The sequence below is a fragment of the Phoxinus phoxinus genome, assembly GCF_949152265.1.
Source record: "Phoxinus phoxinus genome assembly, chromosome: 4".
Lineage (NCBI taxonomy): Eukaryota > Metazoa > Chordata > Actinopteri > Cypriniformes > Leuciscidae > Phoxinus > Phoxinus phoxinus.
The window spans coordinates 21357114-21380897 of NC_136879.1; the positions used below are offsets into that span (position 1 = coordinate 21357114).

Below are 23784 nucleotides of genomic sequence, written 5' to 3' on the forward strand. Positions count from 1 at the left end.
GTTTTGAACTTGACTTTTTCTCCAGTTTATGTTAGCAAGGGAGTTCGCTTATTTTGCTGTTCTCTTGTAGGTTGTTTTGGAAATACCCTCTTCTGAATCTGATACCCCTCTTTTTCTTATGCTTAATTTATAAATAAAAACTACTTTCATGAAATATTATGTGGTTATTTGGGTTGTTGGGAAACAAGTCTGGGTCTGGAGACGTGGTGGCTTGCTGTTGCACATTCATTTCACCACCATCCATTTTTGCCGTTGCTTTCCTCCCCTAGACCAATCAGGAAAATCGGAACACCACAAAAATATTAAGCAGCAAGGCATGATAAGTAGCCTAATTTTTCTTGATCATCATATTAAGGTGCGATCACACCTGCACGTCTGCAGAATTTAGCAAGCTCATTCCACTAGGAATCGGCATGATCGGGATAAGTTCCTAGTTCCTCATTTCTAGCTATGGACAATGGACATTTTTGGATGGCAAATTTAGCCAAAATTCAGCTTTGCCATCACAGGAATAAATGATATATTAAAATAGAAAACAGTTCTTTTAAATTGTAATCATATTTTATTTATATATTTAATATATATATATATATATATATATATATACATATAATAAAATAAATCTTGGTGAGCATAAGAGAATCCTTTCAAAAACATAAAAAAATCGTACCGAAACCAAACTTTTGACTGGTTGTGTATGCCTATAGTCTATCTGGTTGACATACAGTATCAATCTAGACACTTATGATTGCTAGGAGGCTGATTTCTTCCTCTCTAAAACGGTCTTCTGTGTTATTCAGGTATAGCTAAATACAGCTTCCTGCTTCAAGTCTATAGAATGTCATCCGTTTTACCATCTCCACCAGCTAAAATTGTCCAATTCCTGATCAACTTCCCAACATCCATCGAACATACACATCACACACTAGTACTCTGACTTCCTGCAGCTTGGAACGGCTGAGCTCAGTCAGGCCTTCTGATTGGTCAAACACGCAGAAAGATAAACGCGGCGGGGTCCGTCCTGCATCTGTAAATCCCCCGGTGGGCCACGATGGGTCCTACAGGCTTTATATGAATAGAGGGACTCTGAATCAACAGGCAAGCTGAACAATGAGCTGAATCAGGGACTAAAAACACACAGGTCACAGTCGGGATATGGGATTAAGTTCTAGCAGTGGAGAGGAGAGAAGAGAGAAGCTTCTTATGTTTCCCTCTGCTCTTCTTTCTCTCCTCCATGATATCTTCTTCACCCTCAGGGCTGATGCTGAGGTTATCGACTTCATAACATTCCTGGCATTTCCCGGTTTATTCCCGCATTTCCACCCAGCCACAAAAAAAAAAAAAAACATCTCGGACTTTCTCCGTATTACTTTGAACACAAACATGCTCTCTGTAGCTTGCTGGAATCATGTTTTGACAAACTCTCTCCTGCGAGACAACGTAATTTACACAACATGGAAATCCCGAAGCATGTGGCCTAAATCTCTAGCAGCACAAACAGTACAAATAACTGACTTAACCAAAACCTCTGACTTTTTTTCAATAAATGAATATAATGGAATGCAAAGTTTACTCTTCAAATGTTCCGTTTAGTTGTGTTGATAAGTGTTTGTACGTCAGAGAGACAGGCAGAGGGCATGAGAGAGAGAGAGAGAGAGAGAGAGAGAGAGAGAGAGAGAGAGAGAGAGAGAGAGAGAGAGAGAGAGAGAGAGAGAGAGAGAGAGAGAGAGAGAGAGAGAGAGACAAGACAGAGCCTGCATAAACAGATGTCTGTCTCTGATAACCAGAGATGGTTCACATAGACTGACCCCACACTCGCAATACACAAAAACACAGACAGACCTGCATATCTAACTGCATGGCACATGCTCTAGGACATTGGTTTTGTAAACTGGGGGCCGCAAGGGGGTGCTAGGGGGTCTGTGGAAAAGTCTAAACAAAAACAGTGTAAAAATAAATTAAAAAAATCTGATTTAAATAAATAAATCAATAAAAAGAATCAAATAAAACATTGATTAAATAAAATAAACTGATTAAAATAAATTAAATCAATAAATAATACATCTACAGTACAGCACAGTAATAGACTGTAGTGAGTAGAAAAAATATATTCTAAACACAATTTTATGCATATTTATAATATTATTTTTCTTATTCTTATTCTTAATTTAGTCTTTATACGTGAAAATATAGCGGCCTTTTAAATTTTAGGACTGGGGACTAAGATGATCATATTTGGGGGTCCATGGCATCTAAAAGTTTTAGAACCACTGCTCTAGGTCCAGAAGAGAAATGTTTCAGAAAGAAAGAAAGAAAGAAAGAAAGAAAGAAAGAAAGAAAGAAAGAAAGAAAGAAAGAAAGAAAGAAAGAAAGAAAGAAAGAAAGAAAGAAAGAAAGAAAGAAAGAAAGAAAGAAAGAAAGAAAGAAAGAAAGATTAACAGAGTAGGAGATTAATCAATGTCATATTGAATTCTTCTAGTGGTCAAAGTCTGTACAACAAAAAAAGCAGAAGGAAACTAGGAAATGCCTTTAGACTAAATAAAAAAAAAGATACAAAAATGTTTTTTGCACAACTGAAATATCTAAATGCATATAGCTAAAATAATATGATGCTGGAAAATAAATACTGCCAGGAACCTAAATACATTATTTGTTTGCAGTACAATGCTGAGAAATACCGTTACAAAAGTAGTGCCAGTACCATATCATAATGGTATCAAATTGCAACCTTGACCCACACTCTCTCACACACAGGGCTAAACTCCGAGCCGCATTGATTTCCCCCAAAGAAAGATGAAGTTACTGAAGAAAACATTCATCAGAAGTGAAGCCCATACTGTCACATAATACAGTACAGCTCTAGATCTATGAAGTTTGATTGATTGGAGCTTTGACGTCACAATTGAGCGCCCCTACTGGAGTCCAAAGGTAGTAGCCTAATGATTTCAAGTAGGCTAGTCAAGTCTACTACTTCAATTAAATTAAGGACATTTCCGTCCAAGGCACAATCTTCGTCTATAGTTCTACAATAGTTGTACTCCAGCTCATCTAAAAGGCATTCCAAAACCAAGCGTTGTCATAAATGAAATAAATGTGTAATAAAACGATAAACAATCGCGAGCAGCCTACGGTTGCTATGGGTACCACCCCAAGTGAACGCAACTTCTTTGCGCGAGTGTCTATTTAGTGAGAAAACGCTAGCCTGTGTAAATACTCCCGCATAATTCACACCATTGATAAAATAACATGTTTTCGATATTATGTGTTTGGTATTATTTCATATCAGTGCTGAACTAACGTTATCTGCTATCATAATCATTCAATAACAATTAGTAGAGATGAATAATTAAGCATCCTCACCCCATAGCCTACTACTACTTTGTTAAAATGATTCGTAGGCTACTTCAAAAATATATGTTGGATAAAAGTATAAAAAGTATAATATATGTTAAGAGTAAAACGTTTTATAAGACACAAATCATTTAATATTAAACTCACCCCTTTAGTTCGTGCCGGTGTAAGAAGTCCCAGCAAAATCATTCCGAAAAGCGTCGCTCGCAATATTAAGCAAGAATCCATTTTCTCACAGACAATTCCCACCGGTCCAGCTCGCAAAAATCTCAGAATCACACGTTATTCAGGAGTCCAGAGTGGAACAGCAGGAGGATCTCCAAATCTAACGTTACCTGCCAAACCACCTGCAGCACTGCGACCATCTCAGAAATAAAGCTTCAACTTGTAGGCTACTTAAGAAACTTGTCAGTGTGAGGAAATGACTATTTTTTGGACTGACAGTGAATCCTCAAGAATATCAAATCAGCGGGAGTTCAACAGGGAAGTGTGTTTCGCGTATTATCCCGAAGTTGTAGCCTTGGGATAGGGAAACCGACCCCATGACGTCACAGCAACTCTGAGCCCCCGCCGCGCGCGCACCCATGTTCACTTTACCGACTCTTTTGCGCGTTTCTGATAAAGTTTTCGGCGTGCATCTCTGTATGGGTATTGTATTTTACGCCTTAATGTAAAGTCGCGGTGCTACACAGGAAACAACGGGAGCAGGTGAGGATGTTTACTTGATGTAGAAGTAGCCTACTTGGTTGTTTTGTGAAGGTCTTGCACTTGTGAATGTCGTGTATTTGTTTCCAAATACTGGAGACTGGTTTTGTTTAATGCGAGTCTTAAGAAAAGGACACCAGCTTATTGTCAATGGTCAAATGTAATGCAATGAATTTTAGCATTTAGAAATTAATAACGGGTTCAAATCACTGTATACATAGCCTACATGAACACCACCTTCCTGAGGTGACAGAAGTTTCTGGGTGAAAATAGTATGTTGGATTTACTGGGCAACACAGTTTTAAAGTAATAAAGCATCACTTGATGCCTGCTTTTATTTGATTTGTGATGTTAATGAATGTTAAATGGCAGAACTGATCAGCAGATTATGTTTTATTTGATATACCTCCACACAAGTTTGTCATCTCCATAATATTTTTTTTTTAAATGTGTCTGTGCAGATCGGGAAGGTTTTAACATTCCTTTTCAAAGTCCTACTGGTCCCACAAAGATTGTACAAAATGGGTCATTGTGCATCGGCCATATTTGCTACAATTGCGACAAACACAAACATTATGGTTTTACTTTTTTTATGTAGCTACTATATTTGATTCCTAGTTTATTCCCTATAATGCATTAAGTTCCTTTTCCTATATGTTTACCATTTTGAATTTAAATTTTAAAAATGAAATGTGTGTCTGAGTGACCTTGAATGGCATAATAATTATTATGAACCAGTACATTTAAGGACCACAGTAAATCTAGGCACAAAATGTAAAATATTCCCCAACCCATCGGTATGATTCAATAGGTAGTGAGATAGGTTACTAGTAACAGCAGCGCTCTTTGTACTTGACATTGACTTACACAATTGTGTGACTGACCAGCTGCAGTTTCCAAAACAAATTGAATTAGTAGCCAACAAAACTGAAAATATGATATCGGCCATTACAATAACTGTTTGTTAGCAATACTAACATTTATTATCAAATCAGTTCATAAAAGTGGTATGAGAAATGTTATGGCTTGGACATGAAACTGATGTCTAGTAAATTCAGCCATGATGGTTAAAGCCCTCATAACATGGCCTGGATATGCATCTGTCTGCAATGCTGTCTAGTTTGATGTGGCCATCGTCAGTGTCAGTGAGTTCGCTTTACAATCTTTGTCAGTCTTGACTTGTGTGTCATGGAAAAGAAGCCATCCGGAAAGATCAACTTTGTCCAAGTTCCATCTATTGTATTGATTCAGCCTGTCTCTTTCTTTCTCACCCCCACCTCTCACATCACCACCTCTGCCATACTGTCGGTCGGCCATTGGGAATGTTATTGAAGGAGAGAGAATCTCCCTTTACCCAACTGTCAATTCCAGCACTTATTTATTGTTTATCCGTATATTCCTAACAGTGATTTACCCATTCATCCATCTCTTAATTTTTCCCTCAGGTCGGTGAGTTGTCCGACGGGACGTCAGGAGTCATAGCTACATCACTGACCACATCATTCTGAGGCAGTGGAGAAAGGTCAACAGGTAGCACATGCCCTGAGTGGCGGCTGAGATGACACACCCCTGCCGGATCGCCTCGACCAGCCTCCTTTTCTGGTAAGAGTCCCATTGTCCTAGTATTCCCATCATCATTGTTTGTATGTCTATGACATTTATTAATTCTAGATCAAACAGACACACACACACACACACACACACACACTTATCTTACTGACCCCAAACTGTTGAATTGTACTATATGTGCCTTAAAGAGCCATCTAACTTCTTTACTTATGTGTTATTCATAATTGTCTTATTTGTTTTTCCAGCACAAGGCTTTTATTGGCACTTATGACGATACACACAGCTTTGGGGGTGAGTTGTTTTTGTATTCTCTTCATGAAGTTGCTTTACAGTAATGGTTTCACAATGGCCAGATGATGCTGGCTGAGTCAAATGGCAATAAATGTCTCTTTGCCTGTGAAATCCAGGTGGACATGGTAAAAGCTCTGTTTGTGTGCAGCTTATTTTATGCATATTAGAGTAGTGCCCCATTAGCTTAGCAATATGTTTAAGGGAGAGTTCATACAAAAATTAAAGTTCTGGTTTCATTTACACCCTCATGTCATTACAAACCAGCATGACTTCCTTCTGCAGAAAATAAAAACAAGGTATTTTGAGATGTTTTTATTTTATTTTTTTATGATCAGTAGTTTTTTTCAAGTTTTTCTAAACTTGTATACATTTCCTTCTTCTACTGAGCACCAAAAAAAAGTTTTTTAAGAATGTCGGTTACCAAACAGTTGATTGACCCCATTGACTTCCATAGTAATTTTTTTTCTCCATAAATCAACAACATAAGGATCAGTAAATGATGATGAAATTCCTTTTTGGGATAACTATCCCTTTAATGTTAATCTCTATAGAAATCAAAAGTGCATTTGAGTTGCTAATGTATGTAGAGCATGTGATGTTCTTTGATAGGTAGGACGCTGACTTAAGGGTACCTCACATTAGCGATATTTCAACTAAATTTGGTTCCCTAACTTTGTCTGCTGGGTAGTCGTCGTAAGTAGCCGAGTAATAAGCGGGACAATTTCGCAGTGGGGACTTGTATCACCCTGAAGAAGTTTATTTTGCTTACTGCATCCGCTGACTGTACCCTATCTCTTAGCCATGCTGCACCCCCCTTTTTATAACTCCAGGCCCCCCAGTTTTGGACCCACTGGTGTAGCGACGAACAGAAGTCACTTTTAAACCAAGCAGCTTTCAATGCGACAAATTTGCTTGACCGCACATTAAAGGGCACCTATTATGGAATTTTGAAATGTACCTTTCATGTAGTGTGTAACATAGATCTAAGTGAACAAAAACATCCTGCAAAGTTTGAAATATGAAAGTGCACCGTATATAAAGTTATTGTCTTTCAAAAGTGAGAGTCGACTCTGAGTCATTTTTATGAATCGTTAGAAGACCGAAGCTTTTTCTCTGACTAGATGACGTCAACTTGTCAAGTTATTTGAATACGACACGCCCACTTATTGCGCTCCAAGGCCAGCAGGGAAAATATCATGGCGACGAGACGCTGTGTTCTGAAGTGCGGCTCAAAAGACAACTTTTTTCATCTGCCCAAGGAGGAGCATTTGAAGACTAAGTGGCTACAATTCACTATACCACAGAAATATAGTCTGAGCCTTGTGCTTTGTTCGCGTCATTTTGAAGACGATTGCTTTTTAAATGCAATCAAACTTGGATTCGCGAGCTGGCTGATATTGAAGGAAGGTTCAGTTCCAAGTGTATTTGCATCAGCTTCCTCCTCCGTATCACAACCTGTAAGTGTTATTAATAATTTTTGCTTTTATATTTTATGTAGCATGCTTAATAATTATTTTGTTTGTTGTGTAAGCACCGTTTAGCTTCTAGGTCTTCAATGACAATTGTATTGAGATATGTGAAGTGTTTGTCGTTGTTTTCGGAGTTGTCTAAAGAATAGAGTAATAACTGTAACGTAACTGCATTTTTATTTTTGTAAAAACGTTATGTTTATGCATCGGGCTAACGCAAACAAAGACTGATTGTGCTTTTACAATATGAACTCTGGGCTATGCTCGCTAACATAACATTAAATTATTTATCTTATTTTTCGTTTTTTACTACAAACTATAAAGCAGTGGACTATAATCATTATTATAATAAAATTTAATTGATAAAAGCATCATTGTACTCCGTGTTAAAAATAAGTATTATCTCTGTAAACACTGCTGGGTCATCTGACCAATCAACGCAGATTAGCGTCGCGCAAAGGAGGGGTTTGAAAAACGAGTCGTTAAACGAATCATTTGGGAGTCGGTGAGCAAATCAGGTAAAAATAAATGCATATTATACGAAAACAAAAGTGTTTTTTGTCATTGCATGCATGTAAAACTGTTGTTGGGGACTCCCTAAACAACATTAGGAACATTTTAAATGTCATAATAGGTGCCCTTTAAGAAAGCATCTGCCTGTGTATAGGCGGTGAAGCAGGCCACTAGGTTTGGTCTAACGTCTGGTGTGACCACCTCTTTAGCTTGATAGATGTATTGATTGTTGTAAGATTGATGTATTGATGAAGTGGTCCCGTGTGGGTGTTTCATTGAGCTATGTTGAAACAGAGATCTTAACTATAGAGAACCAATATTTTGTTTTACATGCTCTCATCTTTTGATTTCAATGGCTTGAAGCAGCCTTTGAAGTAAAGTGTCACATGATCCAAAGGGGCTATGATGGCATAAGGGATCCAGAAATCTCTGGAAAAGGGTTGCGATGTCTTTCATCACCAACCGCCCATGAGAAAAAGAGTGTTGTGTGGGTGAACAGTGTTTTAGATCGATATATGTTTCACTGAGAGTGGGTTAACAGTAATGGATTCTGCTATTGTATACGTATGTGCATTCCTACCAGGTAATTGACAACTGTGTACTGTAGTCTGACTCGTCTGCCCATAAGGCCTCCTTTCAGGCATCATCTGTGTGGCTAGAATCCAAAGGCACAGATGGATAGAGAGATAAAGAGAGATAGTGCGGTACAATCGCCGAGAAGATAAGAAAACATGGTCTACATTGATGCCCATCCCTGCTTTTACGTAAGAAGAGAGGAATGCAGACATATTTCTAATGTAAACAATCCAACTAAATGGGGTGGTTCACTCAGAAAATTCGATCATTTATTCACCTTTATTTTGTTCCAAACAAATTTGATTGTCTTTCCTCTATGAAAGACAATAGGAGATGTTTTAAATAGTTGCTATGCAATTCCAATGGATACAGAAGTGTTCAAACTTCGAAACGGACGTGAAAGCACCATAAAAACATCACGAAAGTGACGTTCACTAAAGTCATACGATAATTTTCCAAATTTAAGTCACTATTTACTAATAGTCTTTTCCTCTAGACCTGAACATTGAGTGAGCTTGAGAACCAGATCAGTCAGATTTGTGAACGAATCATTCAGGGCTGTTTCTCAAAAGCATCGTGAGCTAAGATTATGGTAACCACCATTGGTGGTGCTTTTGGGAAACACAGCCCTGATCAGTATAAACAGTATAAAAGATTCACTGAAAAAATCTGACCCAAAAGTACCATTGATTCTCCAATCAGACGTCTTCTCCAATAAACTCTCATAAACGTATCAAGGAGAGCTGTGGCAAATGTCAGGTTTTCATAATTTCCTAAATTCAGTCTTTTCCTCGCAGAAAGCTAACACATGTATTTGTTATTTGCATGGTCCTCTTTAATTTCACTGAAAATAGCCCCCAGACTATTCACCTTTTGTATTCCGTTGAAAAGAGAAAGCCATACAGATTTGGAACAACACAAGGGTGAGTAAATAATGACAGAATTAGATTTTTAAGTTCAAAGAATAGGGGAAAGTGAGAGTGTTGTATTGATGGTACGTTGTGGTTCCAGCACATATATAAATCATTTCGCCTAAGGCGTTCTGTCTGATTCTGTGTGAAGGGGGTCAGGGGTAAGGTTGTAAACCTGACAAAAATGACCAGGTGTCACAAAGCAGGTGCTGCCTCACACACGCACACACACACACACACACACACAAACACACACACACACACTAGGGAAAATGTATCAGAAATGCTTACCCGCAAATACGCATACACATCCTGTCGCTCATTAAGATGAATGACGTGTACATTTTCTGCGACTTCCAACCTAACGATTTACAGTACCAGCTAGACAAACTTGATTTGATTGTTTCACATGATCTTTCAAACCTAAAGGCTTAAAATGCTTGAAAATTTTAAATTGGTTGACAGATTTTGACGTTTGATTACATTTTTTGGCCTCTAAACCAAGGGTTCTCATTCTCTGGCCTTCGAGGTCCATTTAGTTTAGCTCCAACCTTGATAAAACTCACCTGCCAGTAACTTTATAATAATGTTGAAGACCTTGCTTAGCCCTTTCAGGTGTGTTTGATTAGTGTCGGAGCTAATCTCTGCAGGAAAGTGGACCCCGGGGCCAGAGTTGAGAACCCCTGCTGGAAAGAGAGTAAGTGTAGAGGGAGATCTGGATAGAGTGTGAGTAAGAGAGATTTATCTGTTGCACTTTCTCTGATTGGCTGTCTGGTCAACATCCTGTCGGAGGTGCAGAGTGAAGCGGGCCTACAGGTAGTATGAAGAAGAGCAGATAGATGGGGGAAAGATACAGAAAGAGCAAGATTTGAACACATCCAGATGTCCCAATACATAAGTTATTACCTTAGTGACATACTGTAACTGAACTCATGTTCAAATAAAGCCAGAGAGAAAGAAATGGGAAGGAGTCCAAGAACTTTTGGGATTTGGGATATCCAGACCTTGAAAAGTCATGCACTTGGGAAATGAAAAGGAAAAAGGAAATGAACGTTTTTGCAGTGTGTATTTTCATTGTTGTAGCTTTGCTTTGCTCTAAATACACTACTGTTCAGAATGTTTCATGTTTTTGAAAAAACCCTCTTAAGCTCACCAAGGACACATTGTATTTGATAAAAACGCAGTAAAAACAGTTACAGTACATTATTTCTAAATATGAATTATTCGATTTTATTACAATTTGTATAAAAATAATTGTTTTTTATTGTAATATATTTTTTAATGTAATTTATTCCTATGATCAAATATGTATTTTCAGCATCATTACTTCAGTCTTCAGTGTCACATGATCCTTCAGAAATCATATAATATAATGGATTTGATGCTCAAAAAACATTAATGATTATTATCAATGGTGAATAATGATAATGCTGATAATGCTTTTGTATGTGCGTGTGTAGCCCGTAAGTGGTTTTGGAATGTGGCTTTGATGTGGCTTTTGCTTAATTTTAATACTGTTGATTTGCTGGCTTTAAAAAAACTAGCATTGTTACATTTTTAACTTACTGTTAGATTGAGGAGCAAATACATCAATTAATTAAAAAAACATCAATTAATCCTCTGAAACTGGTTTTTATCATGCCGGATAATCCACGTGTTTTCAGTTGGTTACAAATTATAGATATTTTAATAATCTGTCCTGTGTAATGCCATATGCCACCAAACATCCCTTAAGACAAAACCCAACTCAAACTCAACATCATCAAGTAGAAATAAGCCAGGATCGGGTGTAACTCAATCTCAGATCATTTAAGATTGCGATGGCATAATGTGCAGTACAGGTAACATGAGGGAAAGAGGAATGTAAAAAGAGGGAGCAAGACAGAAGAAGTGTGGGAATAAGGGAAGCGTGTCTCTCTGTCATGCAGCAACCATCGTACCCTAACTCTCTAATCTCACACATCTGACTTGGAGTGAAGCGTGCGGTTATGCTCATCATCCAGTCAGCACGGACCATCTCAAACCCTGAGTTGATGTCATAACCCAGCACTTAGAACCTTTAACTCTTGTGTAATTCACAGCCCCTATTATGTGTGTGCGCGCACACACACACACACACACATACATGATACACATAGTTGAGATCAGAAAAATATGAGCAAAGAAGGCTGTAAAAATAAATCTGCATTGTTATTAGCACCCTTAGAAAATCTTATGAGGAAAATAACTCAGCAGTATATTCCCAGTATATTCACATTGTCCCAGTCCCAGAATTACTACCTGTTTCACGTGAGTATAAATGAGGTGACATAACATGCAATCACTGTCTCTCCTCTCCTTAATGCTCAGTGTGCTGATTTTTGCACAGTTATACGAATTCAACTACTTTGTAAAATATTGCACACGCTTGCAGGAGTTTCTGGGCTTGTTGAATGCTTAATCATTGTGTGTCCTTCAGACTTCCTCTTGTTTATGTTGTGATAGATTGGCCTTTTGCACTTTTGGTAAATTTTAACACACTATGTGTCCCCTTGCCAAAATGTGGAAACGTTTTTTTGTTGTTGTTCAAATGGTGTAAATGTGCTGGGGAAACCGTTGTCTGTGTACTTTAAATGGACTGACTTTTAGAGACAAATGTTTTAAATGTGATTTAAAATGTATTCTATATTTACTCATTTTTCAAATACTTTCTTCCAAAGCAGCTTACAAATTAGAAATCTGGCAAAGCTATTCATCTTAAGAAGACAATAACTTGAGAAGTGCTAATCATTAAATGTGCTAAAGATGGCATAGAACGGAGTCAACCGGGTTTTTAGCCGGGGGTTTTTAAATCGCTATCAAGGGATTCAGCTGTTAGTAGGGTTGGGAAGATCATTCCACCAGAGGAACGTAAATGTCAATGTACGGAAAAGTGATTTTGTGCCTCTCTGTGGAGCGTGTGCTCACTTTAGATGTGTGTCTATGTTTGCAGAGTCAGACACTGTGATGATAAGTGTGTGTTTGTGAAAGAATGGTTTCTGATTCCGTTTATGACTCTGCCTTTTCCTTTTTTTTATAACGTGGCTGACTACCTCCAAAAAGACATAACATACCTGACCTGAACATCATCTCCCTCTTGTACGTAATGTACTCAGATTTTTCAGTCTGAACCTCCTATCTCTCTCTCTCCCTCCCTCTCTCTCTCTCTCTCTCTCTCTGTTTTGGTCTTTTATTATCTCTGTGTTTACATTCCTGCAATTGTGCTGGTTAGCTCATGTGTATGTCTATTGGTCTCCCGTGACCTCAATATCAAACGTCTAGTCTGGTTTAGCATTTTAGGAAACGTCTAAGGTTACATATGTAACCCTGGTTCCCTGAGAGAGAACGCTACAGGGCGTTGGACCGCCCCCTGCGTGATTGCAAGTCGTGAAGCACTTGTATAATCAGTCCAATGGAGAGACGAGACGTCATAGGCTGGTGACGTCATCGACCAGGAAACTATAAAGCACACCTGAAAACAGACTGCGCTAGCTTCCGAAAAGCCGAAGCAAGTCAATCACAGGCATGCAGTGAGTATGGCAGGGCGACACAGCGTCTCGTTTCCTCTCAGGGAACCAGGGTTCCATACGTAGCCTGAGACGTTCCCTTTCAAGGGAACTCGAGCTGCGTCGAGACGCGGTGGGAACACTATACCCACGACGCCATAGTAACAAGTGCCTGTCCATGTGAAATCTCTGCGCACACCAAGACGAAAGCACCTGCGCCCCTGTGGTGGAGCCGAGATTAATGTAAAAAAAACTCAGAAATGTGTGCGGCGAGGCAACATCCTGCCACATCACAAACATATTGGAGGGAAACTCCTGACGATAATGTTTTTAGAAGCAGCCATACTTCTAGTCTCTTGTTTTGACGCCTCACAGTGCCACGAAGGAAACGTTACTAGGGTGTCTCCCCAAGGATACACCACTTAAAGGGACGTGTTAAGCAGCTATGGCCGCCATGTACACCTTGAGTGTGGAGGGGGATAGACCTGCGGAGAAACGCTGCAGCAATGCTCCATCAATGAAGTAACGGCTGTAAACCTCTGACTCCCTGCTGTGAGGAGGAGCCCTTTCTATAGCCTCCTTTCGCAGAAGAGTACTTCTTACTCCATAACCAGAGCCTGCTCGGGGTCCACCACCGTAAGGAGGACCCCTAGAAATCTGTGCGGAACAACCAGACTGAATTCTGTAACCCTTTCTATAGTGAGCAGGTCCCAATGAGATATATTTGGCAGTAGCTTACACACTGCCAGAAAATCTACAGAGGGGACCAGTCTTTTGAGACTGGCCTCTGGTATTGGTCTAACAGCCACTTCGGTGCCCTGTACGGCGAACCGGCAGGGAACAACCAAACTGACTGTTCTACGACCATCCTCAGAGAGGAGGAATGAACACTGTCACACCACCGTAGGGGGCGATAGTGGGGATCTATTTTTTGAGAATAGTATTTAAGATCTTGTGAAATTCTGCCCAAAATGATTTAATCTTCAATCCCAAAACACATGCCAGTGACCAGCCTCCCAAACGCCACACATCCTCCAGCATTTACTACCACCAGGGTCAAAATGTGCTTTTTGTTTCGGTGTTATAAAAAAACGAACAAGACATTTCCAATTAAATTCACGCCATATATGAGAGTTTGTACATCTCCACTGAAACTCACATATATTTAACCAGTCATCTCTAGATATTGACATATTGGTTTCCTTCTCCCATTTTTCTTTTATGTAGTCTGTGGAGTGGGTATTTTTCCCCAAGATACCTTTGTAAAACTTAGAAATAACCCCTTTAACAGAAACATTTTTGTATGCTACCAAAATTGTTTTTAATATTTGGTCATTAAGATCTGATTTAGGTTTAATACTGTGTTCAAAATAATTGCGTATTTGCAAGTATCGGAAAAAAATCTGAGTTTTCAAGATGGTATTCCTTTTTCAGATCTTCAAAATTCCTTAATTTCCCATTTTCTGTGAGTGTATAGAAAGTTGTTATACCTTTAGAAATCCATGATTTAAAACGATTATCCGTCAAATTTGGCCTGAAACCAGGGTCAAAAGCACACCATTGGTTTATCTGTATTTTATCATTTAAGTGATACTCTCTTTTTACTTTATTCCAAATTTTTAATTGGGTTTTGATCCACGGATTTTGAGTATCTTTTATAAACTTGTCTAGGTTCGTACAGGCCAGTAGTGCTTGAATTGGAGGATCCTTCATGATTGAGAGTTCAATATCCTTCCACCTGGCTTGAAAATTTTATAATCGCATCTTAAAAAAATTATTATATGTTTTTTTTTTACATTTGTATCATTAGATATTCGAATGTTGAAACCCAATACTTATGGTTAAAATTGTAATCCAGTAATTTCTCACAAAATCCTGTCGTCACTGGTGCGCAATGCATTATGGGGTAGACAAGACCACGAAGGATCAATCTGTTGTATCCTTCATTGCACAGAAAATTTTAAGGAGCATTCGAATTGGGACAGCCTCCTTCGCGCCACTGTGACCGAATGCCCCCTTGAAAAGATCCAGCCTCTGAATTTGGGACGCAGCTGGTGAGGTCTGTTCTAACGCGTCACACAGGTCCCATGCTTCCGTGTTTAGCATAGCCTATTTAATGCATGTTTTTGTAATGAATCACTCAAAAGTAATTTATTTAATGTTTATTTTTATCTTTTATTTTGATATAGCTCTTTGCTGTGGGTTGCGTTTTGCTTTGGACTTTTGGACTGACAGACTGACATTCCGACACCGTGACCTTCATGCGTTCTAACCTTAAATCCACTTTTCAGTAGTCCCATATTCATAATTCATAATTGTTACACAGTTTAAGTACATCTATGTATACATACTTCTGTCAGGACCACTATCGTCAAATACGATTGACAATTAGCATATAGTTTGGGTATGGTTCCGTTCTGGGCGATAACTCCCTGCGCATCCATGCAGCCTAGCATGGATAAGAACAGGGAGAGCAGCAATAACCCCCCTTGGGGAAACAAAACAGAACCAACATGAATGTATTGCAGATTTCATTCATTCAAGATTTTAAAGTACAACATAATTTGAGAATTTATTCTGATTCAAGGGGAATCACAAATCCTGACTGGATGAGAGGAGGAGCTGGGGATGGAGGAGGGTACTTCGCTCCTGAGAAACGCGATAGCTGCTGATAATACTGAAGGAGCTTATATATGTATACGGTGATAGGCGTCATATTCCTATAGATGTTGCGATGGATCTCACGATTAATACCATTCCAAATTATTATACATCCTATCCAAGATATATAGATAATCCCGTGGTAACTATAAAGCCCACTTATAGTCGTGTCCTCAAGAGTTTTGTGATCAGTCTATACAGATTCGTGTTCTATTATAAAGATAATAGATTTCCCCTCCGTATTATAAGTCTACATTGTATGGTACTCTTAAACCTTTGTTCACTATACAACAATCATATATATATATAATCTCAATACATATATACTGTCATACGCTGCCTCTTTGGCTAGGCTTAATGATCAATCAAATCTCATAGTGATTATTCTTTTCATCATAAGAATGCTCACCCTCTTGTTGTTCTCTTTTAGCAGGATCTCCTTGATCCAGGTAGAAGAAGAATAAACTCGTACTCAAAAATCCAAGGTCCAGTCAGATGATTATAATAAATGTTTAAGAATATTTATTCAAAGAATCAAATGAAAAAGAAATATTTGTTACCGATTATAATAGAGTACTAACTAACAGATAGATACTAGCTAGGCTTCAATGGCTTCTTGCATCTGGGCACGCTGGAGATCCAGATCTTTGTTAGCAAGGAAGAGCGACGAGTCCATCTGATCCTTCCTCCGTTATAGCCCATTTTCAGCTGCACTTCAGCAAATAACAGCAGGATGCTTTTAGTTAGCAGCAACAGCTTTTAGTAGCGACAGCAGAGTTCCATCAAGATTATAATCTAAATATGCAGGATGTGCCTGTCTTTGAGCAAGCACAATTATCACAAGCAGTGGACTTGGTCTTTAGCGGCAGTAGCAGGCGAGGCTGTGGCTTGCATCCGGTCTCTAATAACCGTAGCATGTCTTTAGCAAGCGTGGCTGTGGTTCATGTTTAACCTAACTAAGTGCTATAGAGCTACACAGTCTTTTATGCTTTTAGCAATACATTTCAAATAGTTATATTTCCACACAGTAATTTCTTTATTCAACATTACATTTCAAATGGTTATATCCCTTAACAGCCCAGATAGTTCTACTTTGGTTTTCACATACTGAGCTGTAGTTTTCTTATGACCTTTTCTGGTCTTCTTTCGAGATGGGGCCCTCAGAGGAAGCTGTCAGGGTTTGGGGTTGAGGAGATGAAGCGAGGACTCAATTGCAGGAGAATGGGTTTTTATTAATAACAAAAATAAACAAAGCACAAACAAAAACTACCCCGAGGGGGAAAACAAGACAGACTTGACTTGACTTGACTTGACTTGACTTGACTTGACTTGACTTGACTTGACTTGACTTGACTTGACTTGACTTGACTTGACTTGACTTGACTTGACTTGACTTGACTTGACTTGACAACAGTGAAACACACGGTGTACATATGACAACGAAACAGCACAGGACTGAAAACACAAGGAGATTAAATAGGGAGAACAAACAAAGGAGGTAACGAGAGAGGACAGGTGGAGCAAATAAATGTAACAAGAGGGGAGGGGCTAGACAATTAACTGGAGAGCACATGGCACAAAAGAAACATACATGGCAAGCCATGTGCTCACACCAAACACTACTAGAACACAAGCACATGGCCAGTAAAACAAATCACAAGCCATGTGCTCACAAAACGAGACAACATGAAAGCACACAGCTAGTGTAAAACACAAGCTGCGTGCTACACAGTACAGGACAAGACATGAAACAAGGCACACAGACAAGACAACATAGGAGTGTCAGGGCTCTGTCACAAAACCAAGAAATAGATCAGACAGAAGTGACAGAACCCTGACAGAAGCGAGTGAAGTGCCACCCACACATGCTGTTCTTATCACAATGTGGATCGGCTGAGAGTCAGCTGATGCGAGCTTGACTAACGTGACCTGCCAGAACTAACGCTACGCTTGATAGTGCTTAGCAAATTTATTTGACCATCTGTCATAATAAAGATATACAAACTGTCAAAAACTTGTTTACAACTAAAAAAAAAGTATTGTAATTTATAGGCAAATAACAAACTGAAACAACTAAATAGTCTTTATTCACACATACTAATCAAAAAACTTAGTATTTTTTTGTATGGTATCCTTTGGCCTTGATTGAACAGCTTGCATTCTTGCTGGAATTGTTTTTATACACAGTACTTTTCCACTGTGTCTGTTGTTATTTGTAGTTGTTCCCAAAGACTTGCTTTTGATGAAACTTTGTGCAATCTATCTTTAAATCCACTAAATTATAAGTTATAGATTAAAGAACTTACACCAACTGGTGGATTAACCATTACAGATACCATTAATCACTAATAATGTTAGTTTATATAACAGTGTGAATGTGTGTTTTTGTGTGTGTGTATATATATATATATAATATATATATATATATATATATATATATATATATATATATATATATATACACACACATAATAAAATAGGCCTATAAATATAATTACAGTAGTAATTTATATATTGGAATTAGAAGCTATTATGCGAAACAAGAAATGTACATCTATTTCATACTAGAAAGCCAATAAAATGTCACGTATTCATATAATTAATTAATCAATTATATATGAGGATGAAGTCTGTTAGATGTTTAGTTTATTTGTAGGGCTATTACATTTAAATTAAATGGTGCAACACTCCTTTAGAGAGATTTGAGGGAGGCCTCTTTTTATTTGGTCTTGTAGCAACCACCCAGAACACCAGAGCAATCATATAACAACATGCTAAAAACTAACTCTGACTCTCTGACTATGACTCTTTGTGTGTATGAATGTTTTACTCCATTGATACTATATTTCTGTGTTTTAGGGGGACAAGACAGAAGAGTGCGGAGGTCGAGACTGCAGTGTCTGCCAGTGTTTCCCTCCAAAAGGAGAAAGGGTAGGTCTCCATTACATTGTGACATTATGACATCATAGACACTGTAATATAATGTCTTCATTTTGACACCATGCAGCACCTTGAAACATTGTGACATCACAAAAAGATTCTAGTGTCTGTCTTCACAGTTGTCCAGAAAGGCCGGGTTTTGAGACTCAGGGTGTTTTTGTTTGTGTGGCGAGGCAGAATGTCAGGAGCTCTTTAATCTGATTAACTAAGTCTCACCATAATCCTAGTTATTCAGTTTTTCGCACAACATTTAGCACATGTTCACTGCACTCACACATGCACTGGCACACTGACCTAGTTTCTTGCCAGTGGTACACGTCTGTACCTGAGCAGCTCCATCCAGGTGTTGGCATAATGCAGTTCTTGGCATGTTCTTAGAAAAGGGGAAAAAATATGAAACGTGTTAATGAGTATTTCAGAGGCACGAAGGCTTCACTTCGATTAAGTGCAGTTTTACAAAGGAATGTTAGTGTGTGTGTGTGTGTGTGTGTGTGTGTGTGTGTGTGTGTGTGTGTGTGTGTGTGCGTGTGTGTGTGCGTGTGTGTGTGTGTGTGTGTGTGTGTGTGTGTGTGTGCGTGTGCGTGTGTGTGTGTGTGTGTGTGTGTGTGTGTGTGTGTGTGTGTGTGTGTGTGTGTGTGTGTGTGTGTGTGAGTGTATGCACGCGTTTCAGGTGTGCTCTTAGTTTTCAGTTGTTATTGTCAGTCAACCAGCTATCCCCATCCTCCTCCTCTACAAAAATAACTGAAAAAATTGACAACTAACAATAAATAACAGCTTTTGATTGGCTGATGTGTTTTTATTATTATTTTAATTAAATTAGAATATTCTCATTTAATTTTTATTTATTCTCATGAATTATTATTCTTTTTATTTTTTTTGAGAGGAGCCTTTAATATTCACCTTTGCTCCATTTATTTGATAAAAAATGCAGTAAAAACGGTAATATTGTGAAATATTATTACGGTTTAAAAGAACTGTTTTAAATTTGAATACATTTGAAAATGTAATTTATTCCTGTGATGTCAAAGCTGAATTTTCAGCATCATTACAGTCTTCAGTGTCACATAATCCTTCAGAAATCATTTTAATATGATGATTTGATGATTCAGAAACATTGTCGAAAAAAGCTGTGCTGCTTAATATTTTTGTGGAAACTGATATATTGTATATATATATAATATTATAGAATAATATTTCAGAGCTTCAGTGAGAGGGAATATCATTAGTATCAACATTACAGCAAAATCCAGACAGAGTGTTTTGGTGCATTTAAATGGTGGATAAAATATCAGGCTGCACAATTCAAAACGTAAAGTTAGTTCAAGTTAGCTAAGCCATCAGCATGTTTATATTTAGCTGCCTGAATAACAGCGTCCAGATTCTGGCAGTTAATTATTACTTAATTTTTAGGTTAATACTTCATTCATTTAAAAACTGCAGTGGCAACTTCAGACTCTTATTTCTCACCACTTTGGCAGAAGAAAACAAGCACACTTTCACAAATGCACTGCATGCACGGATGTACAATTAAAAAACCCGCAGAAAAAGGTGTCTTTGGCATAATATTTATAGTGTTCAGAGATTTGGGACAGCCCCATCAATTTTTAACTTACAAGGTCGGACAAATATTATGTGAAGCAAGATGAAGAGTTAATGTGGGTACGAGTGAACGAATAAACATAAATGGATATATGTAATGCATTTGAATGACAGGCAAAGAAGGAAAACAATTAGGGAAGTATTTAAGGATGTATAGATTTTGTGTGTCTGTGTGGCAGAGAGAGAGAGAGTGAATGTGTCCTTGCAGAAGGTTCTTAAGTCAAAATAATAATAGTCTTTAGGACAAGAGCGACAAATTTATGGCAGCCTCGTAAAGCCCAGCGGCCCAATTACAGTTCAGAGCGCAGTTACAAGAGTGTGCACAGCTGCTTACAGACTCTTCTAGAGCACACACACACTAACAGATGAATTCTGACACTTATCTGTATTGAAAATATTTGTCATAACTGTCATTTTTTGTCTTTTTTTGAACCAATCATCAGACTCTAACAGTCTGTGCTAATGCAAATTTGCATACAAACAACCAAATACACCAAATAACCAAATTATATAAGGAGTCCATAATTCATGAATTACTGCACACCAGAACAGAACACCCATTAACCCTCTGAGGACGAATTGGGCGGTACCGCCCAAAATGGCATACTTTTACAAATGTGCAATTATCTTCAAAACTATTAATGATAGAGAGGTGCGGTCTTTTTTGCCGTCTTCCTCAGATTCCGCTGAAAACAGTGATATCCCGTTTGTATTATTCACACGCTTCGCTGTTGCGCAATACCACTGCATAAAAAGGCCAATGAAATCGATGTTGTTAGGCAAATTCCACCAATGGAAAAATTGCCGCTGGGAGGATTTTTTTTTACCCAATCAGAGGAAGGTTACCAAGACGTATTCTAGCCAATCAGAGGACTCTGTAGCCTTCAACATGTACAAACAAACAGCGTCATGTGGACGGAGAATGAGACAGATCGCGAACGGAGCGGAGTATTACAGAACGCACAGAGATCTATATAAGAGAGAGACAGAATAACTTAAATAGCATTATTATTGTATTGTTTTAGCACTTTTATGATGGCAAGCAGTAAGATTTACGGCAGAACAAGCTCTGGTACAGTTAGTGGAAAGTAAATCTGCCAGGTTGTGAGTGTGTCTGTTCTTCAGAGCAAGCAGGTCTCATTTAGTTCGAAGCAGACCGCTTTTTCACGCCTGGGACTGTTTGTAAAAAAAGTTCCTTATTCCATTGTTCTTAACACATTTGATTGAACAATTACAAATGTCTGTCAAGCAAAGGGTTTGACAAATATTTTTTTGGTTCAAAAACTGTTCACTATTGTTGTGTGAGGTGTGATTTTCAGTAATAAATGACAAAAATCTAATTTTCATTTGTGAAATTCTCTCGATTATTGTACATTTTTCACTCATACTTCCTTTATAAACACATTACATGCATGCTTATGTTAGCTTAGGGTCTTCTGAATCCATAGATACCAAACACATGGTGTTCCATCTCCATTACATATGGTTTATACGCCCAAATGTAAAAATAGAGAAAACGGACCAAAAAGGGCTTAGTCCCCTGAGGGTTAAAAACTAATTACAGAAAAAAATCTTTACACAATTCAAAATGTAAGTGTACCGTGCAACAGCAAAGAGTCATGTTGCGATACCGAACAGGCCCACATGGAGATGCCAAAAAACGTACATAACCTCTGTTCCCTGAGAGTTAACGCTATAGGGTTATCCCCTTCTTCAACAAAAACTGAAGCCTGATTGCATCACAACGGTAAAATTTACCAGCCAATGACACACGAGCCGGGGCAGAGCCCCCCACTATATAGCTTGGCGCTCACCGTCATTGATTCAGAATCTTTCGACTGTTCGAACAGGTATAAAAGACTCTGGGGTTACAACACAGCAGTGTGTGCAATGTCTCGTTCCTTTCTCTCAGGGAACTGAGGTTACGAAATTAACTACGTTCCCTTTGAAGCCGGTCTTTCAACATGGGTTGCTCACACTATGGGGATTGTGTACAATCCCGCTGTGTTGTAACCTAAGCATATACACATATTAGTCATTACTGAAGAGAATAAGCGAAGGAAACTCCTTGAAGGAAATTATATTCAACAACCAACTTACCGCGATAAGGAACAGCCCGAGCACATCTATTGAAACTAATGTATATACAGTAATGTTCTGACGCTGACTGAATCAGTGCATTCAGTATCCAAAAGCACTCCGGACCTCACCACCTCGCTCACAAGGGGGCATGGCCATGTGCGGGCAAACAATTAATACCAGAACGCCTGCCATCTCACTGCACAGACAGAACAAGCGGTGCAAAAGATGTAATCTGAAGGTTGTAAAATCTAGCAAAGGAGTCCTGCGAATTGACATTCCTCTAGCCCAAGGCCATGAAGAAGCCACACTACTCGTTGAGTGAGCGCAAACTCCAAAAGGACAGGTCTCATGCATAGAAGCAAATGCCAGTGCAATTGCTTCCACAATCCAATGGGACAGCCTTTGTTTAGAAATCGGCAGTCCCTTAGTGCAGCCTATGAAACGGACAAACAGCTGCTCAGACAGACTAAAGTGACTGGACCTGTCCAGAGCGCGTACTGGGCATCGGGGATGTGGTGTTGACACAGAGTCTTGAGGAGAAAACCCTAGCAGCGTCATTACCTGTGCTCTAAATGAAGTAGAAAGCACATACCCCCACCTGGGCTGTAGTCTGACCATACAATCATCCGTACCAAACTCCATACAAGCAGCGTAGAGACAGTGCATGCAAATCACCCACCCTCTTAACACACGCTAAAGCGAGCAATAGCACCTTCTTGAATGAGACCACTTTCTACTCTGTTGCATGCAGTGGTTCATAGAGTCAAAATGAGCCATTTTAAATGAGCTTCGCTTCGCCAGAGCGTGATTCAGTGGCATCAGATCCGAACTAGGGCCGCAAGTCACGAAGACACGCATCTGGCCGCTTTCAGCCATAGTTGAAGCGGTCTCATATGCAGAATCCCGAGCAGGCACACCACTGCCATCATCTCCAGCAACCTCTAAAAAACACGTCAGAATCACAACTGTCCCCTGTTTGAATGAGACTGGAGCGCCAAACAAAAACTGTGTGCACTCCTGAGAAAGACATTGCTCGCGAGTCCAAGTTCATTAGGACCATCTCTTCAGATGGTCTAGAAGCTGACGCTTGAGGCTTTCTAGCACGTCCTGAGACTGGGCTATAATAAGCCAATTGTCAAGATAATTCAGAATGCATATTCCACTCTACCTGAGAGGGGAAAGAGCCGCATATGGTGGCGATTTTATGATATTCACTGATCTTTAGTAAAATATAGATGATTCAAAGAATGTCACATGTGTGACTCTCACTTGTTAGTGTGAGAAGATTCTGTTTATGTACCTGGGAAGGCAGAAGGGAGAGGCACTCCAGAGAACAGACGAACAAGGACCTCTGACCTAGATGTCAGAAGGCCATTTGATGCAGGGGGGGGGCTTAGTGACGAATCTAAACTAGTGTTATGGCTTCCTTGTCTATGGAAAATTACTGAATAGAAGACTACTGGGAGGAAGGCTCTGGCAAGAAGACCTTGGGAGCGCTAGGAGATAAAAGCTGGTTCAGTCTGTCTGGGGGTGTGTCACTCTTCTGCACAGGGTAACAACTGTGTATTAGACTGCTCCTATTCTTGCAAGAAT

At 39.0% G+C, this 23784-nt stretch overlaps 2 protein-coding genes across 3 annotated transcripts in view; one reads left to right on the forward strand and one right to left on the reverse strand.

Annotated features, from left to right (window-relative positions):
- The window catches only part of col4a3 (collagen, type IV, alpha 3), a 41192-nt gene extending 37325 nt beyond the window's left edge, over positions 1-3867 (reverse strand). For both annotated transcript variants that reach the window (XM_079610544.1, XM_079610543.1), the window contains exon 1: positions 3499-3867. In XM_079610544.1, coding sequence (XP_079466670.1) covers positions 3499-3579 — 81 coding nt within the window. In that variant the 5' untranslated portion in view covers positions 3580-3867. The remainder of the gene's footprint in view (positions 1-3498) is intronic.
- A 16-nt stretch (positions 3868-3883) lies between these two features.
- col4a4 (collagen, type IV, alpha 4) overlaps positions 3884-23784 on the forward strand; it is a 58778-nt gene continuing 38877 nt past the window's right edge. The window contains exons 1-4 of the mRNA XM_079610542.1: positions 3884-4059; positions 5502-5658; positions 5871-5916; positions 18430-18501. Coding sequence (XP_079466668.1) covers positions 5615-5658; positions 5871-5916; positions 18430-18501 — 162 coding nt within the window. The 5' untranslated portion in view covers positions 3884-4059; positions 5502-5614. The remainder of the gene's footprint in view (positions 4060-5501; positions 5659-5870; positions 5917-18429; positions 18502-23784) is intronic.